We start from the raw sequence: 24727 nt of genomic DNA on the forward strand, positions 1-24727 counted from the left end.
GTTATTTGCAAATAATACCACCTTTGTTAAAGCCATTTTTAGGTTCAAAACTTTTTTTTCCTTCCCACTTCACTTATATAAAGGAGGTCCTCTTGCAAAACAAAAAAGTGCAGCACTAATTGAATCCAATTAGAACATGACAATAAACTGTTGCATAAGAATTGGTGCAGATTTTCATTAAAACAAATAATCCAAACAAATGTATGCTCATCTATAGAACTACTTAAATGTAGAGAGACAGTGTGTATTTGGCTAGCAAAATGCAGTGCTTAATTTATCATAAAGGTTGATTTGCAGTTGAAAGAATCTTAATAATTACTAATCAAACTGAATTAGCCTCTTTTCTGGAAAGTAATTAAAGGGAAAAAATACAAGGCAAGATTAAAAACAAGTTAGAACATATGTCATTAGCTTGTGTCAACCCACCTCGATGTAGTTTAAAATCAACATACTGGCAATTTGCCTTCAGCTTTCAGCGGAGAGAAAACAACTATTTTCATCTGGCAAAGGCTATTAAATGCACAAGTTCCTCAGCAGATAGCCATATATGCCTCAGCACATTTGAACTCCACAAGCATTGGGAAGAGAACCATATGGACTGCTTAAGGTTTATGTTTCACTTTTGGTTTTGGTTATTCAAATAATGTGAATTACACCTGCATCAGTTCACAATAAGTTTATTTTATGTGAAGAAAAGCTTTGCCATTAATGAAAAATTTCAGTAGAAAACAGTGCCTCCTGCTTTCAATCTAGATTACTCAAAAGTAGAAGCTTGTATTAGTGAAAACTTCAGTAGAAACAAATCTGTAGGAAACATGTTCTTGGCACATGAAGTAAAAGCTTTAAACATGTTAAGTTTGAATAGAGTATTTACCATGCAACCACACTGGCAGAAAAGCCAGTTTGTAATGGCTGGTATTTGTCCCTCAAGACAATAACATGGAAGACACTTAAACCTGCTTACATAACGTTAATTGTATATAAATATGGTGTTGCCATAATTGACAGTCTTTATTCAGGCCAACCTTTTAGTTTAACAGTTCTAAATAAGTAATAGGCACTTTGCCTTTCTGATTTCCCCTTTCACCCATCAGCCAGTCTGAATCCATGCCAGGGATACTGTACACTGTTATCACCTAAAAAACAGAAACACATTATTACAACATTTTCTTGCCAGGAAAAATTACAGTCTACCTTCATGTGATTTCCAAGGTCTTAGATACTGGATTAATGAACTTAAATAGAGCACTTAATATAAGCACCCATGGAACATAATCTAGTGCCCATAAAAATTACTTCACTGGTCTATGGAAAAGAAGTAGATGTAGTAGCACATTTTAAAGTCCCTTTTTTTCCTGATGAAATCCCATTTATTGTTTCTCTTCTATTATTATCTATAAATCTTGTATATCACCATCAACTTTAACAGGCAATCTATCTAGAAGAAAGTTTGTTGGATCTTCAAGTGCATGATAGAAAGACAGATGGTGTTGATATGCTACACATTAACAGAAAATCTTAGGCCACAGCTTATATGTCACTGTCTAGATAATTATCTCAACTTGACTTCTTTTCTTAAATAATGCATATTTTTTAAAAAAAAACAACACAAAACATAACAAAAAAACCAAAAAGTCTGAAAACCTTTCTGTGGATGCTTTTCTCCAGGATTAAGCTCCAGTCACATTACCAGTTGGAACTCTCTTGCAGCACCCTGCTTTTTTGTATATCTCTGCCTGCTTTGTATAGGCTCTCTGACTTAAGAGTACAATTGAATTGGAACAGGAATAAACACAGCACAACCACCACCATCAAACCAAGAAGTAGCTGTATTTTTGTACTTTTCCCAAATTGCAATATTTAATGTTTGAAAGGCCAATTGTATTGATAATAGTGCTAAAGGTGTGGTAAAAAGTAGACAGCACAATTGAATCTTGATTGTCTAGCAAATCTCGCAAGCTGAGCTGGTGTAACAGATGTTACCTCTTGTTACAGAATATTAGGGTATATAGATACAGGACAATGCTCTAAGAGTACTACTGAAGTTTAATTAAAAATATCAACTACACAGATTTCTTGATGTGGCCCATCTTAAATGGTCAGTCAAAAACATTCCGATTTTAGTTTTAAATTATCAAGGTACATAGAAAACTTACCTCATCTGCAAGTAGTGATAATTCACTGCTGTTTGCAGCATCATAATCATAGAGAACTCTGGCTTTCCTGCTGCCACTTGATGACTTCAGTTCACTGATACCTGAAGTAACTATTGAATTGCTTACTGAAGGCAATGAAGCAGAGGCCGAGGCCAAGACTGAGGGACTAGAAACACTCTGCACAGGAGTTGAAGAAGACTGATTGTTGTTAGAGAGAAAAGTAGATGGAAAGCTGTGGGAGAAAACAAAACAAAAAGACTTCTGAGTGAATCAGTACTATATAGGAAGTTATACATGCCTCCATGCCTAAATTAGCATTCTTGCTTTAATCAGCTACAGAACAAACACCAGTAGACAGCAATAACAGAATGGTACCAATATCTGTATAAACCTAAATAAAGATGCTTGTTCCTGACCTGTAGTATAAATCAAACCAATATACTTAAAAAGACATATTGCCACCTTAAAAAACCCTTGATAATTACCTCTTAACCCCCCCCCCCCCCCCCCCCCCCAAAAAAAAAAAAAAAAACACAAAAAAAATCAAGAAAGCACTGTTGGTCAGACTTAATTCAGACTGTATTTTAATAAACATTTATTTTGACAGCTCTGCCAGTAAAAGTAGCCTCCACCTCCTCCTGCTCATCCTCAATCCACAAATCTTTATGTGGCTACACAAAAGATTGCGCTGGTGAACCAGACCAGGGAAGTCTGCAGGTTATAAACACAGCCTCCCTCTGAAAGAAGTAAAAAACCCCAAAACCTAATTATTTTTGTAATCTAAAAGAGTTCGTTGATTCAGCTAACTACATGCTGTAAAACAAAAGCACGTGTTATGCTTGTCCAGGACAACTGTAAAGATGAACTTGTATCAGCTTAAGCCCCTCCTTCCTAGGTTAGGCTGCTGGTTGTTCGGTGCCAGCTGTAGTGTTTGCTAGACCCTTCCATGACGTCAATTCAACTCATTAACCTGCCTGGAAAGAATTTTTTTTTAAAAAAAAAAAAAAGGTAAAGAAAAGTGTATAATCTTCTACTAAGTTAACAAGCTGAATCACAAAACACTGTGATGAGCACCAGAGCAGATAGATACAAGGGAAAGGGCAGAATCACATGGCTAAAGAGTGGAAGAAGCAGAAAGATGAGCAAAGCAGCAAGAGATTTTGGGGTAGGAGGAATGGAACAGCACAGGGGGCAATGATGATCTGTGAGATTGTCTCATGTCACTCTGCCCTGCAACCTGGTATGCAGATCCATGGCAGACCAAACCCTCTTACTTAGCAGTTGATGTAGTCATTCCTTGTCCTTTTACTGCCTTCCTTCATTCCAATACTCATTCTACCTTAAAACCCTCCCACCTATGCTCCTCAGTTAAGTTCTTCTTGAAGATGTAGTTCAGTGGCGACTTTAATCATATAAATCAAGATCAGCTTATTCTGACACCCATGTCTGCAGCGCTATTCAGGCTTATATAATCATAGGAGGAGCTGTTTAAGGAGATGACGCAGGTAAAAACTCTATCAATATAGTGACTCATTTTTGGATCATGTGGCCATGAACATAGGTGGAATTTAGGCCGCTCAAATCTGTATTGGCTGCAGTAGTACTGCACACAAGTTTACAGCTTCACACTACGCTTAATCTGGTAAATTTACACTGCCACCAAACAGGGTGGAGCCACTCCTCTACCCATTTTTTGCACAAATGTTCATTCTCCGTCATTTGAGTCAGATCTAGCAATTTGTTGCTTTAGAGTTGATTCAATAATCTGATTAACAAAAATCATCAAGAAGACTGCTAACTTTCCACAAGAACAGCTTGTAAAATATGTCCACCTTGCAGTCATGCAATTGTTGTACCTGACTGAAGGGAAACAGCACGAGTATGTTGTGAGGGACAGAACTAGCCCCTTCACAATTAGACTGAATTGCATATAAAAATTGGGTAGACTTTCAGGAGACTGTGGTGAGTTTAGTTAGCAGTTTACTACTGTCAAAAGGAGGAAGTTCCACTTCCTCCTCTGGCTTACCTTCACCTCATTTTATCATAAAAAGCTGGTTCAACTCACCAAGAAAAGACTGCAAGTCCACAACAACAACAACAACAACAAAATATATTTTTTTATTTGCCAGGTTGGTTTTTCAAACCAGTTCACTAAGTTCCCTGAGCAAATCAAATGAGCAGACCGAAGGGAGGAAAATGTAGACCCTGCATTTTTGGAGGGATAACTCAGCTGTGCCTCATGATGTATTTATTACTTGATTAGTTGGCAGAGGGATTTAATTTTAAATGATAATCAGCTGTTTCTCAATTGCTAAATTACCATTTAGTATACTGCTAAACCTGTTCTCTGTTAACACAGTAATTACTTGTAAATCAGTTCAGTTCAAAGGGTCACTAGTTTGTACAGCTAGTGGAAAAGCCAAAGCTTTATAACCACTCTGTCAATCAGTAAAGCATTAAGTCTCTGTCTTTGCAAAGCCAGACAGCTTCAGCTATACAGAGGTTGTCTGTAATTTTTTTTGAACACTTGAGTAGCAGGACTTTCACAGCTTGTGGAGCAGGGGACTAGTAATGAGTAATTTGAAAAAATGACACCAAAGCTTAAGCTTGGCAGTCAGGGAAGCCGAGAAAATTCCAAGCAAAATCAGTTATCAGCAAGAAAAAAAAGCTGCCAGAGTACCAGAATATTTGAAATAGATTTGTTTAGTCCATTCTGAGGAACTAAAAAAAAAAGGATCGCTTTTAACCTGGGAGACTTTATTCTTTAAGCAGCTCCATGGGAGGGGGTGCCAGTAGAGGGATAAGCAGCTGGTGCTGCCTTGAAGACAAACATCCATAAAATCATGTCTATTTATGTAAAGAGAAGTGAGCACAAGTTTTCGCTCCCCACCTTCCCTACAGCCAATTCATTTGGAACTTGAATAGTCTCAATGTGAACCAGACTGGGGTTTATACCCTAGATTCTGACCCAGGTAAAACATATAATGCATCTACTCTAAGAACCAGGTTTCTGTTTCACACAACAAACCCTCACTTAAGAGGCTGGACACCTTTGGTCCACCAGTGATCTCAAAAGAAAAGTACATCCCTCACAGCTCTTGGCTTTCATATGAGAATATGGTACACTGTCACACTTGGATGTGTGGAAAGAACACATGTAATTCAGTACCATATATTCCTTGTAAACCAACACGGTGTTGGCAATACAACCAAAATCTAGCTGAGGTACCTAAGCTATTTATTTGGTACTATATCTGCCTATGCGTAACACAGGAAGAACACTACACACACCCTGCTCATCCATTTACTTAATGCACCTGTGATGCACTACATGCCCGTAAGTTGAGGAACTCTTCCAAAGCAAGGAGTGCAACTTGAGACCCTGTCCCAGTGCTGTCCATTATAGTTCAGTAGGACTTCCTTGCACAAGGAAGGAAAGACACACCCAAGATTTAATACCATTCCTGGTTTACTCCACATAGGCAGAGAAACTTCATTTGGCTGTCTGAGGCATGTAGGATTTTGCAAAGCTTCCATGCTTTTGGTCTTCTAGCAGTCACAGCAATTTTATCAAAAATTTTGATCGGATCACAGCCACATAAAGATACATTCTTCTGTTTTCCTAAAGACACTATTTTCTTCAAATATACTTTTTTTTTTTAATACCTGGTAGCCTTTTACACAAATTTTAAACAAAGACAGCTATTCTGGATATGCTATACATCCTAAAGCAAGATATTTTAAAGAGGAGTTCTTCCTTAGCTTAAGGGTATTATGCTTAAAGCTTTCTGTTTGGTAAATACACTAGGATAAGAGCACAGATTTTAAAAACATTCTCTCAAAATAGTTATGTACATATACTTCACTTAATTTCTAATTTAAGAGGCTTTTATCCTTAATCCAGTAAATGTTTATTTTCAAGCTTTCAATTTTACAACTTACATTCACGTCCTACAAAAATGTAACTTTAAAGATGCAGCTTTTCTTAAAATCACAGTTTTAAAGAGGTTTTAATAAAAGTCCTTAAACTACCCATTCAAATGAACTGAGGAAAGGAAATCAAACACCACAGGAAGTTGCAAGTCAGGAAAAGGACAAGACTCAAGAACACTTTTGTTTTTATTTCCTTGTCACGAAAAACAAAACAGAGATACTTTATAGAGGCAGTTATTTAGAACAGACACTACAGTAAACTTCTAAGCACTGACAATCCTTCAATGTGTATGCTCACCTAAATAACATGGTCTGGTCTAACCCTAAGAAAGGCTGATTTTTCAGGAAGAATTAGAATAGGGAGACTTTAAGAAAAGTATGTAGATCTCTTTACATCACCACCAATCACACAAAAAGGATTGTGAGCACAAACTAACATCAGAGAGTTTCTTCTCTTACTTTAAAAATGCTAAACCCACAGAACAGTAAAACTAGACAAACTTGCTCATTCCACTGTGAGTGCTTTGGATTTATATTACAAAGTACATTTCTCCCTAGATACAATATCTATGCTAGCAACTCACTTGTGTGGAGAACACAGTTTAATTGAAGATCAGTTAGTGCCCTGTCACCAATGAAGAGGTAACAGGAACTTACAGGCAGTACAAAAACTTTTCCCACATTGCGTAGCAGTTTTGTAGCATGAAGTGTAAGACAACTGAATGATTACATGTCTAGAAATTCCTTTTTGTGCCATTAAATGAGGTTACTATGGGCTCACCTTCCTCAAATACAAAATATACAAAATCTCAGTAAATCAATCCTCAAAAGGCATTGGTGCTGTGTATAGGCTTAGGGAAGTAGTTGCACTAAGGCAACTACATATCAGCTACCTGAGAACAGATATATTTCCTTTCAGTCCAGCATGCCTGTGCGTTCACCACTGTTACATCAGTGTAAGTTTTCCTGCTATTCATAACCACTTAGAAAAAAAAAATTTTTTTCTGAAGTTTTTACAGTGTTACTACCTTCCAAGTTGTTTCTGGAGATCCAACATATATTGGTAACATTGCGCGTAATAGGTCATCTGAGCTTCAACAAAATCATTCAGACAGCGAAGATGATGTGCCTAAAATCCAGCAAAGAAAACAAGTTTTTAGTCTCTAGAAGTACTACGCTGCATTAGAAAGCCTGGTCTCCTAGTCAGGTGCTAATGCCAATACTGGCACATAAGGATTTGTGCCACACAGGCATGATGTCTGGATTTACCAGGTAATTGGGATAAAATGTCACAAAAACTAACATATTTGAGCAGAAAAGTCAGGGCTGTTCAAGCATCATGCCATTTACATGCACTGTTTCCATAATAGAATAAATATTTTAGCACTTTTTTGTGGTTTCAACATTCAGTTGATCTGACGAATGGGAAGCTGAGGTTAAAGGATAAAAAGGAAAGCTTCTGCATTCTCAAGGTTAACAGAAGACTAAAGTTACATTCAATGGATAGTAAACAGAATTCAAAGACTAAAATACACACAATTTGATGTGTTAACACACTGAAGTGAAGCCTTATAGCCTAAAGTCCTCAAGTAGCTTACTGTAGTTACTTTTAGAGAATGCCCTGATTTTGACTTTTCCCCTCTACCCCTTTTGGGTACTCACGTGTGTGCTGCTGATTCCTTCCAGGAGAAGTCTGGTAATCTCTGCTTGGCGGTCAAATTCACTCTGAGTAATTCGTACTTCCTGTTCAGACTAAAAGTAAGGATGCACATTAAGTATTTGTACAATGCACTCTGTTATGCCTTCAGACTGCAACAGCTCCATTTTATTCAAAGGCACTCATATAAAGGCATTAATCACAAGCTTTGGTGTTTGAAACGTGCTTTTTCACTGCTGATCTTCACTAAGCAAAAAAGTAATTGCATTTTGGGTTCAGAAATGTTGAGGCCCTGTATACACAACAAACAGCTTTATCATCAGACACCTACCACATAGAATCAATGTAGGCAAAAGGAAGGCATTTTTCTGCCAGCAGTGTTACCCCACCTCTCCCAATAACAATACAAATGTTCCTGGGCAAAACAATGTCTGCACCAGGGGTTCTGACAGCATAGTGGTGGCAGCCAAGGACCATATAATTTTTTTCCACACTTCAAGTTAACAGGGCTCCGAGCAAATAATTTAGGGTAAACCTCACATTATTTTTGTCAGGTAACTGCACAGCAATCAGCTGTATATAAATCTTTGATAGTAAGTTTTAATAGAATATTTCATAAATCAATGTCTCATACTGGCCACCAAGCTATTGCAAACTATCTCTGGAGCTTGTAATTGAGGCATCTTTAAAGTAAATAAATCCAAACTATAGCAAATGTTCTAACTTCAAATAGAAAAAAAAATCTATTAAAATTATTTAAGTTTCATATTTAAATAATTCAAACCTAATCCTTGTTACATAACATTATCAGCAATCTTTAAATAAGTCAGCAATGTTACAGCAGTTTTAGAAGACATCCATCTAGCACAAGCCAAAGTGTTGGGGGGGGGGGGGACACAGACGGAGGGGGGAGGGGAACGACAACTCAAAACAGACAAAAAGAGAAAAATGTGTGTTGTAAGATTCTAATATATACTGTCCCATGACAGAATGTCCTCAGCCTGGAATCCAGATTACCTTGCCTTGATGCTTACATGCATTTATACATTATTTCTAAAAACAAACCCAGAGGCAAAAACCCGCATTAAGTCCAAGATGCAGCAGTTACTCTTCTCAACAAAATGAAATAAGGAAATGTATTTTCAGGAAACTTAATGAGGTGATACTGATAAAACATTGGTCTCAAAAGGATTTTATGTGTTTGCAGACATTCTGCTCTTGCATTCCACTAATGTTAATCAATACAAGAAGTTGCATGGAAGGATCTTAAATCTCAGAAATGAGCACAGAAGAATGATGCAGATATCAAAAGTGTTTCTTGGGTCTGAAGTCACTGCAGCTGGGAAGGCTTATACATTAATTAAACAGTGAGGAAGCAGCTGTAAAGTACCATGTGTTTCTTTCTTAAACATGAGATAGCAGTATGTATATCAAGTTACAAACTAATTTGGTTTTCAAACTTTGTTGAGGCAAGGATCTTTGCTTGGAATTGTCCTATTAAATCTGTATTATTATCAGTGAAATCCATCTGGCAGTCCCTGAGAGAAATTTAAGAACTGAGAAGAAAAGCAAATCTGATAGCCAAGAGAGGAAGAAAAGCACTCCCTTCTGTACTAGCAACATTTTCATTTCCTTTAAAAATCCAGCAAAATTATCTGGAGATAAATAGTCTAGTCTCCTCTGAACTCAGCAGTCGCTGAAGTGTTTCCTTCCTCCTGCCAGGTAAGTAAACACATGAGAATAGGAACTTATCAGAAGGGGAGTTATCCATCAGAATAATTCTATTTGTTTCTAGAACATTTAAACAAATCAACTACTTTCTATAAGAAAAGACAAAGCGAGTAATGTAGTAACATGCATTAATTCAGCCAGTACAGGCTGACTTTAAACTTCTTCTGGGTTTGTAGAGATTTACATAAACTACATTATGTGACTATGTGTATCATCTGTTTTGCCCATCCCCATTTTCAGTACTGCTAGGTGAACAGGAGCAGGACAGCATATCTACTCTACGCCTTGTGGTAAAGGTGAAAGTCAGCTGGTTTTCAGTCTGGAAAGCTTATGGCCTGATCACCTTTGTTTCTGAACATAATGAAGAGCTCAAAATACAAGCCTAAACTTTCCGGTGCCTCACAGCTGCAGTCATATTTTGTTCTTAGAACTGGAAAGCCTCACTGGGTACCTCCCTTGAAGACCCCTCAAAATGGTACTTGCTTCCCAAGTTCAGAATATGAACCTGGTTTCTGAAAGTGAATATCCAGATGTTCATAATCTCCCCAAATTTCACACAGGAATATATGACCTCTCAGAAATACTCTGCAACCCTGTAGCTAGGAGATAACACAAAACCATAAGCACACAGGAAATAAAATCACTCTCCTAATGTTTTATTAGCCACACTATTGGTAAAACAGCAATAAGAGCCTCCTTGTTTCCTCCGTAGTCAAAGGAAAGACAGGAGCTCCTCTTGACGCTCAAAACCGGTTTAACCTCAATGTGCTGAACATGGGCTAGAAGCCTCTGCTCCTTCCACTGGCTACAACAGACACCTCAGAAGACACCTAACAAAAATTCATGTATATAAAGCATGTAACATTGGTACCTCCCCCATGTGTTTTATAGTACAGTATTTAATATCCTCTAATTCCACATTTCAGAGGTCAAGTTAAACTGAAGAAAGTTTGTCATTGACACCACACAGATCTTTTGTTCTAACTCAAAAAAACCTCTGTAATTGATCTAGAGATTACTGGACAGTCTGAAATCCTTGTTGGGAAGCTTCTTATATTTCAATGTAAAACATCCGTTAATCTCTTCACCCAACTTTCAAACACAGAAGGACAGATTGCCTTTAGAAACCTAGATGGATTACTGCTCCTTTGGCAGAACATGTATGTTGTAGTTTCTTCTCAACAGGTGCTGCTTTCTATATGCCTAATAAAAATGCATATTTTTCTCTGCATTTCTTGCATGCACTCCAGCATTTTACTTCCTGTTCTATGTTCTGGGTAAAAGCTGAAGGTCAGTGTTTCTCAGGACAGTCTAGATTACTAGACCCCAACCTCTCTGAAAAAATTTTCAAGTAAGCTCATTCTCAAGAGGTCATTTTTAACAGGATGCCATACCAGTAAATTTTGAGACAAGTCTTGTAGGTCTTTTTCTATTGTATCTTGTCACATGAGACTCGTGGTACTAACTGACAGTTAGCCAGGAACAGCTTACTATAAAACAAGCCCCAAGCATTGTTTCGCCACTGGAGTTTGAAAGGCCCTAGAGGGAACCAGTGAATTCTGATGTAATGCATCAGGCTGCCAAGCATTAGACTGAAATCAACAACATGCAATATCCTTTATTACATTAGACCTGCACAAGTTATGGTTTGAGAATTCTGCAGTTTCTAAATTGTTTACTTACTTTTGTCACTTCCTCAGCCCATATCTAGTCAGCATTAAGCAGGGGCAGGGGGGAAATAAAAACATATAAACTTAGACATTAGTTGTACTTTAATACAGGATGCAACCATACTTTGGCTTTTAACTACTTTCCTGTCCTCAAAATTTCACAGGGATTTGAGGAGTGCTATCAGTCAGTTGTCCAAAGCCCCTCATGTACAATAAAACTACAATGAGTATGGATAGCACTACATCTATGAAATAAGTTAGATACTGAAGAGTATATGACCTGTTGAACATGTATGTTACAAGAATCTATTTAAAACAAGGTATTACAACAGAAGACATAACTACTTAGAAAATGACATGAATCAGACAAACGAAGTTACCTTATAGAAGGATTTCAGTTACCTTAATGTATTAAGGCATTGGAAAACTATGAAAAGCTGTTTTCGTTTTAACACCATGTTAAGTAAAGACTGAAACAGATAAATGATTTCTCTTGCTAATTTCATTACCATTTCCTACTTCACAAGTGTTTTTATTGAAATCTACATTTAAAATATTACAGAGGTATCTCAAACTGAACATTAAAGTAGTAGCAAGCAGTACAGCAAAATCACAGAAATGCAAGGAATTTAGAAGCTAATTACTTCAGCTTGCTGATCCAGTTCCCTCTTGCAATGCTGTTCTCCTTTGTTTTCTGCAGTTGTGAGAAGATGACACAATCGGGATTTTGTTAGGAAGAAACATTTATAAAAGTTGCAGAAGCAAGATGTAGCGAACATGTTTATTCACTCTTTTATCTGATCACAACTGAGAAATCTGGAACACTAATTGAGATCTGTGCAGATCCAGGACCCAAACTAGGACAGGCTGAACAGCACAGTCTATGTTGTACATAATTAACCCGTTCCTTTCCCACTTTCACAGTTACGGTGCTAAAACCAGCTACACTGAGTCCATGCAACAAATTTAGAATATTCTGTACTCTAAGTTAAGCCATTAATTTATGTCACATTATTCAGTTTCAGTTATTTGTAAAACACTACTTGAAGGGAACAATTTCTACATATTCCTGTATTTCACATAATTCACTCTTACTCATATAAAAAAAATAGGAAAGTTACATAATTTCTTTCACTCCAATGGGTGAAATTAATTTCAGAAGTGACAAAAAAATAATAAATCAATTCCTTTGCATCCTAAGTTTACATTAGTAAACTCAGAGAAATAAGAATATAATATCCTATACTTAAAATTATCAGAAATACTCTGATAAAAACACCACCTAATGCTGTGCTGATGTAAGTGTATTTAGTACACTATACCAATCCAGTCTGGAATGGAAAACATCTGAAACAAGACCAGAATGAGCTGGATAGCAAGAGGAAACATTTGACAGGAAAATGAATGAACACAGAAGGCCAACAAACCTTTAGCCATTTTACATGCAGCAAGTTGAGCACGTAAGAGACATTTACCATAATGTTATTCTCTTCAGGCTGAGAGGTGTTTAGTTGCTTAAGTGCATAGATAAAAGACAAAAGCAAGTTAAAACAATATGAATATAGCAGGTGAACAGATTACTGGCACAAAGCACTGCAAGTTTAAGCTAAGCAAATCCATGAACTGAACATAAAGCTGTTTAGATTTTTATTTTAAATACTGATCTAAGCTACTTCAGTTGTACAGTAAGCATGGGAGTATATAATTTCATGAAATATTAAATATTTTTATAACGGGAAAAAATAGAGGTAGATCAATTTATCACTTTATGCTGTCAAAGAAAGTAGTAAAACATAAAAGTTTGCATCATAACTCAATACACTTTGCTAGCCTATCAGTTCAGCACTGTTTGTCAGATATCTTCCTTCATAAATAAGTGAGCCAGCAGAAGATGAACCATTTGCATCACATCTATATCCAGGTTAGTTCTCATTTCTATACTGCAAAGAATAAAGTACAGATGCAATTTTTTCACTTCTTTGGGAATCCTGCAATCCAATACTTCTTAAACATGCACACTGCTGTTAAAATGTAATTAAAATTGAAGTACTGGCAAGGTAGTGAAGTAAGAGGCCTAGAGTTTCATGCTCTACCAGCACTAAATTATTTGTGCATAAAACTGTGAATTACTTGCTACATGAATTTTGAAAACTGGTCAAGCAATAGTTGCAGCATCTGGCAATAATTTTGTCCAAGCACCAAGCTCTAGATAATTACACTGGTGATGGAACTGAAAAACTGAAGTACAGAGCCATTAATTTAATACTAAGCTCAATCGAAACAACATTCTTACAGTCTTTATACTGCTCTAGAAAGTAAGGTATATAACTGCTTACTGTGCCACAAAGGAATTTTTTTTTTTTGAAACCTTAAGTCTGAACAAATCCAAGCAAAGGAGCAGTGTACTGTCTATCGTTTCCAAATTCCACTACTAGCTAGCTAAAACTCTGGTCTGCTCTCCATTGATAGCCTTACAAATTAAGAACACTTGACAAGTAGAGAAGTAACTTTTTTGCATAAAATTTACATAATATAAGGGAAAATGTATGAATGAACTTTAAAGATACAGACAATTTAAATACACAGGGACAGTGTGCATGACGTGGAGGATTGAGACACAGAAGCAGAACTGTCAGGTAGAGATGATGTTGGTTTTTTAGAAGGATCACTATCCCAAAGGCACAAGGTGCTTCATTTATGAAGCTCGGTCTCAGAGATGACACTTCCGAGATCTTTCAGGGCAGTGATCCATTCAGAAAAGCCAGCAAAATCCGAAGTCCTGCTTCTGACTCTTCATCATGTACACTGTCCCTGTGTATTTAAATTGTCTGTATTCCTTCACCATCTGTGTGCGTCAACCCTTATGGGAAAAATCACTTAATTATCCATAACTGCTGCACTTTCAGGGATGCAGTCAAAACATAGCTATGAAAATACTGTTAGCATATCCTGCTGAAATTGCATACATTCAATTACCTATTCCTCCATTTAGAGGCATTTTAAGAGTTTAAAAAGAAGCTTTTAACAATAATTTTAATCTCCTTGAACAAGCGTTTCTTGAGGGAATAAGAATGGTTAACAGGTATGAGTTTAGCAGTCTCAGCCTGTTCGGGGGTGTGAAATGCTAAACAATACAGAAAGAGTAAACTACAAGTATAAATAGGTCCGTCAGTTGGAAGTAGTTGTACATATGCTTCAACTATTGTAGAGATCCAAACAGCAAAACTTCACCTCTGAATAATATGAATTTACAACCATCTTGGCCAACTGTAGCATGTAATTTTTGGGAGTACAGGCTCATCTAGTCTAGAACAAGGGGAGAATACTTGGGTCAAGTAAGTTCAACTTGATGGAATATCTAAACATAGAAGACTTAAGACCTTGATCAGCAATTAGCCCTCATTTCCATGTGTTCCACTGAGGCATTTATTACAAAGTATCTATAAAAGTAGTGAGGGTAAGAAGCTAGGACTGGAAACATAACTGAGCAGTCAAGTTTATAACTATGTATCAGTAAGTTTGAAAGTAATGGATAAATAAAGCAAAAAATAAAAATCTACTTACTGCAGCTCGGGCTTCTGCAACTTTTGCCTTCTTCAATCTGGTTTTTGCTGCATCCAAATCTAGTCTTTTATTTTGTAATAGTTTACGTTCTTTCTGAAAGCAAGTTAGGTTAGTTCATGAGAACAGGTACACATACTCGAAAGCAAAAGCCTGTCTACTTGGAAATTTTTTTTAGTGAAGTATCACACACAAAATGGTTCTCCAGTTGAACACAGAGGCAGAATTAGATTCTAATTATTCTCATACATTTTATACTCAAGAACTACTAGAACAATAGTTACAAAAAGGAAGTTTTCAGAGTCATTTTGATTTTACCTTATCAAAAGGAAGGAAAACATACTGAAGGTACAAATTCTGCCTGAGTTTTTCTCCATCAGTTTGAGTACAGCAATAACATACAATTACCCACTACTTCATTTTGAAGATTTACAGTTACAATCGGTGTGAAATGCCAAGGAATGCACAACTCAACTTACAGTAATAGTTTTGTAGTCTCCTTCAATAAAGTTTCTCAGAGGAGTGAGAAAGTTTATAGCAGAAGTTTGAATTAGTTCTCTGTCTGCTGTCCCAATTCGCTTTTGTGTTTCTCCACACTTGATGAGCGCATTTCCTGCAAAGGAAAAAAAAAAAAAAAATTAGTTTCATAGTGATTCAGGCAGGTGGTTAACAAAGCAGGTTTCTACAGGCAGGAATGTTTAGACCAGCAGTCTCAAAGATAATCCAATGCCATCACAAGGGCTTTCAAAAGAAATCTGAATCAGCTACAAAAAAACCCCACCATAAATAAACAACACCCAAACCAAACCATTTCAATCAGTAACAATCACAGGTCAAGGCAAGATTTCAATGAGAACAGATATAGCATTGTAGTAGTGGCACTAACTATGGCAATTCCATTGTGAACAATTACTTTAGATGGATATCACACTTCACTTATTTTAGTCCAACAACCTTCTCCCTTTATACTACATTTCTGTTTAAGTCAGGAGTAGTTGGTCACAAGGAAAAACATCACTTAGCTCCTGGAAAATAATGTGCTTCCCCCCACCTTCATCTACTCCAATTTATAAATACACATTTGTATATTAACTGAACAATACTTCGAAATTTGGTTGCAAGTTAGATATTTAAACTTAAGGTAGCATACCAAGGATACAGTTGTTATTATTACGTTTCAACAGGCTGACCTGGCTTAGAAAAAACACTGAAATATTTTGTGACACCAAATGTAAGGTACGTGTATCTATCTTTCTGCTAATAGTTTACGTGACTTGCCTGAATTCTAAAAATTCTGCAAGTTAAGGGACAGTGTGCCTGTAAGTACAACGCTATTTGATGTTAGAGAGCAAGACCTGAGGCTGATGATCAGAAGGAAGGCCACAGATAACAGCATAAAACCACGTGAAAGTAAGAGAGACAAAGCCTGCCATTATTGATTTTGTATCCCATAAGTCTTCTATAAAGCATTTACTTTTTTTTTTTTAAAGTGCACTTTCCTTCTTTTGAAAAGGAACACCATTATTTCCACATATAAAGATCACATTCTTCCCAGAACAAAAGTTTTCCCTCCCACTGCAATTTTCACAAAAGCAACTAAAGAGCTAACTATCACTTTGATTGCAGGCTATATTATATATATACACACACATACACCTACGCATTTCAGTTTGTTAAGTTAAATTAACAGCTAAATCTGTTATCTGCAACTTTAAGAGTTGCAGAGAATACTAGAATTAGAGTTTTTAATTACTGTCAGTGTAAAAACATTAGACGTAACACCCCCAACCCTCCTGTCATAGGGTATATAAATTTGCTGGAGAAAGAAGAAAATCTAGATTATGTTCTATACTCTCACCTTTAGCAAAATATTATATATTAAGAAAAGCAGGAATATAGTAAAGTTAGAAAGGCTTCCTACAGAAATTATTTTCAGATAACATTTTCACTCCACACCACAAATAAAATGTGTTCTTTTAACAAGGAAACCAAATTTCAGAATTATTTTTTCTAGTAAGAAAATTATCCATCCACAAAGTCTGTTCTCATTCCAACAGCAGATTCTATTAATAGATTTGGATAGAAAGCCCATCATTGATCTCCTAATGCTCACAGTTGTACAGCAAGTCAGCTCAAACTGATACAAAATATTGAACTGTTTTATCTAGAAGACAAGAAATATCATTTTACACTAAGAAAACCTAGATCTGTGCATTTTCCCCCCCCTTCGTTTCTGCAACGCCAGACATATTTTTTGGTTCTACTTACCATAGGCTGTTCCTGGGCCAAATTCATTCCCAGCATCAATCATGTACTGGCCTAGTAACTCTGGATTATTCATGCGACTTGGTGCTTTGCGGTCCAGCTTCTCATAGACAAATTCTTCTATTCTGGCATCTAAAAAAAATGTTTATTTGAAATAAGCACTGTCATTCACAACACAAGCTAGAAACAGAAACAACAACAAAAAAAAAAAATTCAAAAGCTGGCCATTAAACAACATTAAGTGAACAATGTTAAACTGAAGACACTGTTCTTGGAAACTGACTGTATTCCATGTTTGTCATGCCACATTCAAATGTTTCTTAGAACAACCTGTGAAAGTGAAAAATTATACTTTTCTTCTCCCTTTTATCAGCATATTTATACAGTTTTTCAAAGTTTTGTTGAGAAGTCTTCACTGTAAGAGCATAATAGAACACTCCTCAGCAAAACCAGTCTTTTTTTCCACCTCTAGGAAAAAACTGCGAAAATTGTTCACTAGAATTAGCAGTGTAGGAATAAAGTTCAGCTACTCCTCTAGGTTCCTTATTAAAATATTCTGAAAGTTTGATAGCCCCAGAAATTCTATCATCTCTTTCCCACTCCCCCTGCTTCCTTAAAGTGCTCTGAAAGAAACTATTACAGACATTAGGAAGTGTTTCATTTCATATTCCCATCTTCCCTTAGTTTGAGCAACAAAATTATTAAAAAAAAAACTGTCATGACTATATGATCATTAATATCCATCTATCATAATATTAAGCCACAGTATGCTGCTTAGGTGTAAAAGCTTCACAGATATGAACAGGACACTGTTAATTACAACAGCAAACTCCTCAGATACAGCACCCAATTTCTCTGACCAACTGTTTTGACTTCATAACTAGCTCACTTCATATATGCGGTCACTATGAACTAATTTCAGCCTGCAACAGTACAGACAGCCACAAAGAAGATCTCCAATGAAAAAAACTGCCACTTTGAAGGAACCCAAAACAACACTGTTAATTAGACGACGTTCATCAGCACTGTATTAAACAACTACTTTCTCATGAAGGTCACAAAAATTAACTTGGCACATACAAACACGGGTACCAGTACATTCCCTGGCACCAAGGGCAAACCAAAAATGATGCAAATTATTATTGGTTTTTCTTTAAGTAAATGTTACTCTATCCGTAACATTTAGCTATTAGTAAAGGACAAAAGAACTGAAAAGTAATCCGAAATTATCTATTACATAGGCCTGACATAAAGGTACAATTAAAAATGTGATTGAAAGTAATTTTTCCTCCCCCAGAGTCATTGCGTTAAAAACAACCAAAAGAAGCTTTCTACAGCATGTGATAGTCCTCCCAAGTAGGCTGCCAAACAGCTGAAGTTACATTCACAGATGAAGACCGCTGCTTAACGCCGAGTATTTTTAGCCATCAGAAAACTGACTGGTCAGCATAACTGAGATACTACCATACACTATCCTACTCAATCCTCCTCACACAGTCCTACCAGCCTTCCATTAGTAATTCAATATTCCACAATTATAAGTTTCTGAAAAAGTCAATAGGTATTACAAATACTGAATTAAATGAACAAGACAACCATTTCCTCTGGTCTTGAAAAAGGCAGAAATTTGAGCTGGAATATTCTAAAAATTCTACTGCATTCTTTCCACAGGATTAGTTGTTTTGGGTTTTATGTGTGCTTTTTAAATACTGCTTTTATGGATCTGAAGGATGCAACAGGCTTCCAAAATAGTACTTCAAAGATCAGGTTTGTAACAAATTTATCTAGTTGGCATTAGAGAAGTGCTATCAGTGTATGATTTACCTGTACTAATAAATCCTGAGTATGTCACTACAAGGAGAATTATTTATGTTTTCAGTGCAGAGGTATTAGCAGTATTATAATTTTATCATTTCAGCAAACCTAAACGGGGTTTAGAATTTTTTTTTTTTAATAGTATTTCACCCAGTGACTAGAGACCAGGTCTTGACTTGAAATCTAGTTCTATACACTAAAAATTCCTACAGCTGCCAACTCTAGTACAACTGCCATGAATGGCACAGGTAACTGTAGGATATGAGTCTGAAACAGATACCATCAATGTTACTACTCATAGCAGCAATTTCAGAAACAAAATTAACACACCAGAAAACTACATTTCTTCTACCCATGTTTTTTTTCTATCATTGTTGTAGTAAGAGATACAGCAGTGATGAAATATATATTTGAGACTTTATTCCATTGCCTAAATATGGTGTAACAATGTAATCATTCTCTAGTAAAGGAATTGTTAAAGACAGGCATTTCAGTTCATCCTGCCTGCTTGAAACGGAATTGTATTGTGCAGACAATTCAAAGCAATGAAATAGTAATGACATTTCTTAATCGACTGTACCCCATGAAGAACTTGAGTTCTTACAGCTACCTAAGATTTCTGGAAGTAATGGGAAATTCAATTGAACAGAAAACAACTGAAAAACCAGTCAGCCTGAGACTGACCAGAATATGGAACAAATGCTATAGTTTAAAGAGCTCTGTCTAAAGCTTTTCCCATTTGAAGGGTTAAGGAAATAGCCGCAATTGGTACAGTGTCTCTGATTCTCAGCAGCTCTTCAAAATGTGCTTTCCCTAACTCCAGCCTTCAAAATTTTAAAACTGCTATATTTAGTCATAACTTATGCAATACTTACTGCAGTAAACATTTACATTGGCAAATCTATTAATTCAAAAGTTGCAAACAAGAACCTGAAGGGCTCTTACTTGGATTTGGCTGCAATAATACTTCTGTTTGTTTCATTATTTTTTCTGTCCACAATTTTGTGCATTCTGCTTTGCTGAGAAGGTTCTCCAGGTGAGCATCCAGTTCAGTCTTCTCTGCTTGACCAAGCTTTTCTTCTGTGAACTATGAGTCAGTTTGAAAACAGTTAGTTCATATAAATAGTTTCTCAGTACAAGTTTATGACAGTAATTATTCACTCATAATAGTTGCAGTTCATATTTTCAAAGATATAACCATTATCCAGTCATCAATACAAATCTAAGAATAAAGTTGAAAGTTCAACAACACACCCTTACTATTAGGGAAAAAAAAAAGGGGCCGGAGGGTGTTAATCAGACTAAGACAAGGACGGTGATTTACAACATTATGAAGAAATCCTCTGCTCTACTTGGTACTGAGAGTTCTCACTTGAAGCATTTTGTCCAATTTTGCATAGTGCACTTTGAAATACCAGCCAAGAGTCCAGAGGTACCAAATACAATTAAAAGATTACTTCAATCTTGTGTATTTTGTAATTAAGTTTGTCCCTTCTCCCACAGTAAAATCTGAAGACACAACAGATTCTCATTGCAGCTACCTTTAATGTGTTTAAAAAATGTTGTCTTGTCCACAGCAAATAGGACAAAGATAGTGAGTTTAAACTTCAGCATGAAGATTTAAATTAGAAATAAACTGAAGACATTAGAGAAGGCTTTTAAAGAAAAGGATTAAAACCTAAAATGGGCTTCCCTGGGAAGTTGTGGAATATATATCTTTGAGGGTGGGGGGTAGCTTGCATTTTAGAATAAGACAAATCCATGTCTGATGATGAACTGTTTAGATATAACTGATGCTGTTATGCCTTAAAGAAACAGTAAGATGACCTCTTCTTTCTCTTCCTAGCTGTGTTTTCAGTGACAATGAAATACAATGTAAATCCACTTTAGATAAATAAATCCAGCAGACAATTCATTTCACTTGATACTAAATTCATGCCAACTTTCATTAATCCACAGAGAGTTTGTACTTCAATCCCAGCTCCCCGGGAGAGGGGGAAGCTGCACGTTTCACATCAGGGAACCAAGCAAAACCGGAACAGTGTTTTGCCTGCCTCTCTTCAGAGCAGCAGTTCCTCATGACAATGATGATCTCATCACTTGACAGCCTGTTCAAAGCCAGGCATTTTCAGAGGAACCTGGCTTATGATTAAATCTCTAACAAGCTTACCAATTAAGCACATAATAGGACTGGAAGCATTTTGACTGTCAAACTTCATTCTTAACAAGTTCTTTGGTGGGCAGCGGGAAACAGGAATACAAGTAAATTGCATTGTCCAAGTTTGGTTTAATTTCCATCCCATGTAGAAAAAAAACCAGCTTCGATAGCACGCACATCTGAAGTCTAGAAAATGCTGCAGCGTTTGCAGCTCTATATAAAAGCAAATTGCCTTCATGAAAAAGTTCATTTTCAGTATAGGGAAGAACAGTATTTCTTTATGGATGTATTACTACTATCGTTTAAAAGGCTCTTTAAAAAGAAGTCATACACTGTAAGTTGTTCTCAAAAACTTTGTACAGATTCATTAAAACACAATATAAATGGTTTTGAAATTATTTTTTACTAATCACAAAGAAGAATAAAATGGGCTTTCCTGTTAATATTTCCATAAATCTCAGTAGTGTCAAGATTGCTTAGTGAAGATCCCAACATTAGGTTTCATACATACACTTAAAGGAAAAATTTGATTTTAGCAGTATCAAGCAGCATGTTAAATTGCAGATTGACAGAAGCATGGTTTAATGCAACAGTGCTGCCACTCTGATTTCCCCATCTCGGCTACCCTGAAACCTAAGTTTGAACTGGTCTTTGTTTTATGTCCTTTTTCAAACATTGTTCCATCCCTTAAGGGTAAGAACAAAATAAGCAAGGTGGTTAAAACTCAAGAATTTTTCTTCTGCTTAGAAGAACTGTTCCAAGAAAGGCAGATACTAACGATTTTCTACTTTGATTAGCACTCTGAAAGTTTTATTTTCCATTTTATTACAGCTTAAACTACATCATACAGAGATACTTACTGTAAGCACTTGCTGGAAAAAAAATTGTATTAGTAAACCATCTAATCCATCCATCTATCTTTATTAAATTCAAAATATACACACAGGTTGCCTGACAATGACCAGCTCACACAGAAAGAGATCGTAGTGTTTTGTATATAACTGATCACAGCCCAATTGGCATTCCAAGTCTACATTGCAAAATCACTAGAAGGAGAAATTACATTAAGATAAGCCTTTAACTTCAGACAAAAGTCACGAACAATAAAAGCATTTCTGCTACCACAGAGTGAAAGCCCAGCTCATTCCTGACCACTAGACAGGCAGCTTGTTGATTACACTGCCTGGCAAGAGGGCTTACATTCCTCTTGCCACACTCCATGGCATTATTTATTTCACCTTAACTGACTATAACCATTTGCTACTTTGATCCACAAATAGCAACTATTGCAAGACTGACAAAAGGACTCCTTCAAGCATCTTCTGGCTAGTGCCAGAAGGAAGGATAGGTTTTGGATGAAGATGACCAATAGGCTTGATTTTTCTGTAGATTATAGCACTTAGAACACAGTATAATCTCATCCACAGAAGGAACAGGTTTCCTGGAACATGAGTATCGGGTGGTTGTGGGTAACAGAGCCCCAGTCCCCTTGTAACAGAAAAGCCCGACAAGCCTGTGAAACACTAACAAGTCATTCACCATCCTGTAAGTTGAAATTAAAATTTTAAGTGGTTTTCCTACATACCATTTTGTGCTGCTGAACTGTTTCATAGGGTTTGGGGTTTTTTTGCTTGTTTCTAATATCCCAAAGCAACTAGTGTCAGATTATATCATATCATTCAGCAATGCCTGAACATAACAGCTTCTCTGAATACACAGAACTGCAATTTTTTACTGAAGGACACAAAATCTACACCCAGATGACATTAAAGAAAAAAAAAAATCAACAGAATTACTGCCCCTTAATATTATCTGTAGGCCTTACGTAGGAACTTAACAGATGAAGCAACAGGAGCACACAGAACATGAGTTACTCAGATAATATGAACATGTTAGCAATTTGCTCCTCCCCCTCAACGGCTTCATTAAACTTCTCTGTTTAGGGGAAAGTGGCAGCTGGTAGAACAAAATTATTACTTCCACATTTCCACAGAATCTTAGTTTAAATTAAGCAAGTAACTAATGTAGCTATTCAGGTGTAAACCAACAATGCAGATAGAGCATAATGGAGCAAACCACAGTTCACATGACCTTTTAACCACTACAGACTGCAAAAACCTACATTAGATTTAATGCAATAAGCTGATTAAAATGTAAAAACGCACGATAAAAGATATGAAATGAAAAGGTCCCATCACAGGATTTTACAAAGAAGGGTGAACTGTATCTCCTTTTTTTTTTTTTTCCCCTTGTCCAGCAAGAAAAGGGAAAGGGGTGGAGGCTGGAAAGGAAGAGCTGGTCCGGGAGACGTGTAGGCCTGGAAGCGGGGGCGGGGGGGAGCATGGGAAGACCTCCATCACAAAGAGAAGGAGCAGCCACAACGACTGCTTTAAGTTCATTTAAATTTTAACAACGTTTTCTGGCTAGTTTGCATTTTCGGAGCTTGGCTGTGCTGCCGATCATTGCTCCTGCTGGAATACTGAGATTTAGGGCAATAGATGGGCCCGATCAGAGCAGAGAGCGACTTTAACCATGTTCCACACCTGACCGTGACCCCAGCGAGAACTCGTAAGAAACCAGAGTGGATTACTAGGCACTGTCTGGATGTCCCCCTCCCTACAGGAAATCTGTTCAGGTTTGATTATATAAAGAAAGGGGATTACGGCTCAAGACAACAGCGAAGGAACAAAAGCCAATTATAGTGCCCTTATCGTGAAGAAAGGGGAAGACCGATTCAGAAACAATGGGCTACCAAACAAGCTTAAAAACGAAACTAAAGCTCAAACAAAACCAGAAAGCCTATGCCGACAGACTCTTTGACGTGTCACATCAGAGCTCGAATCCCACCGACCGGGCAGCGGCACACGTTTTCAGCTGCCACTGAAGACACCGGCTCCTTTCAGCAGACACACCTTTGTCCTGCCCACGCCCAGAACCCCACCGTGTCCGCTCGCAGCCGATGCCCGCCCGGCTCGTCCCGCCCAGCCCCGGCGCCTTCTCCCCTCCGCCTGCCCTGACCTTGGGCTGCCTCAGCCCCCCCACCGCCCCCCCGACCAGCTGCTCCACGGCCAGACCGACGGCACCCGGGCCGCGCCCAGGGCTGGCAGGGGCTGCGGGAAAGCGCTGGCCTGACGGGCGGCACTGCACCGCGGCACACCGCCGCCCGGCCCCGGCTCCGCGCTCGCCCCTCGCCAGCGCAGCCCAGCCGGACGCTCCCTCAGCGTCGGGAGCCCGCGGCGGGCCCGGCCCCTCCCGGCCGCCGCTGCCCGGCCCGGGGCGGAGCGCAGCTCCCCGGAAAACGCCCCGCGCCGGCCCCAGCGCGGCCCCAGCGCGGGCCTCGCCCACCTCCCGCAGCCAGGGCCACGGCAGCGAAGCCCAGTCGCAGCGAAGCCCAGTCGCGGCGAGGCCCCCGCAGGAGCGGCCGGGGCGTACCTGCACGGCGCGGCTCAGGAAGGTGCCCGCGTCGGCCGCCAGCTTCTTCACATTGAAGTCCATGATGTTCATCTTCGGCGGAGGAGGAGGCGCTGACTCAGCCCGGGCACCCGCGGCAGCGGCCGCTCCGACCCGTCCCTGTGGGGAGCCGCCGGGGGGCGGTGCCGGCCCGGCCGGGCGCCGCCAGAGATTGGCCGCTGCCGCGGCGTCAGCCGCAGGGCCCGGATCGGCCGGTGGAGCGGCGGCGGCGCCCCGCCTCGCCTCGCGCTGCCGTGAGGGGACAGGGGGCGGGGCGGGGCGGGCGGTGCGTCCCTCCGCTGGGGGCGGCCGCCCTGGGCGCCTCGGCACG

The 24727-nt window shown here is 38.3% G+C and overlaps 1 protein-coding gene across 5 annotated transcripts; it reads right to left on the reverse strand.

Annotated features, from left to right (window-relative positions):
* Positions 1–661: 661 nt before the first annotated feature.
* Positions 662–24652, reverse strand: SH3GLB1 (SH3 domain containing GRB2 like, endophilin B1). Of its 5 annotated transcripts, none has more exons than XM_055815868.1 (11): positions 24379–24652; positions 19734–19875; positions 16977–17105; positions 15188–15321; positions 14712–14804; positions 12623–12661; positions 11161–11184; positions 7752–7841; positions 7118–7218; positions 2157–2388; positions 662–1136 (listed from the first exon to the last, which is right to left on the reverse strand). In XM_055815868.1, the coding sequence occupies exons 1-11, from the start codon at positions 24448–24450 to the stop codon at positions 1029–1031; spliced, it is 1164 nt and encodes a 387-aa protein (XP_055671843.1). In that variant the 5' UTR covers positions 24451–24652; the 3' UTR covers positions 662–1028. The 5 variants fall into 5 exon arrangements, with proteins under 5 accessions (XP_055671843.1, XP_055671842.1, XP_055671844.1 ...); XM_055815867.1 differs by having other exon boundaries at positions 12575–12661; XM_055815869.1 differs by lacking the exon at positions 12623–12661.
* Between the last annotated feature and the right edge of the window lie 75 nt (positions 24653–24727).

The sequence above is a fragment of the Falco peregrinus genome, chromosome 10 (genome assembly GCF_023634155.1).
Source record: "Falco peregrinus isolate bFalPer1 chromosome 10, bFalPer1.pri, whole genome shotgun sequence".
Classification (NCBI taxonomy): Eukaryota; Metazoa; Chordata; class Aves; order Falconiformes; family Falconidae; genus Falco; species Falco peregrinus.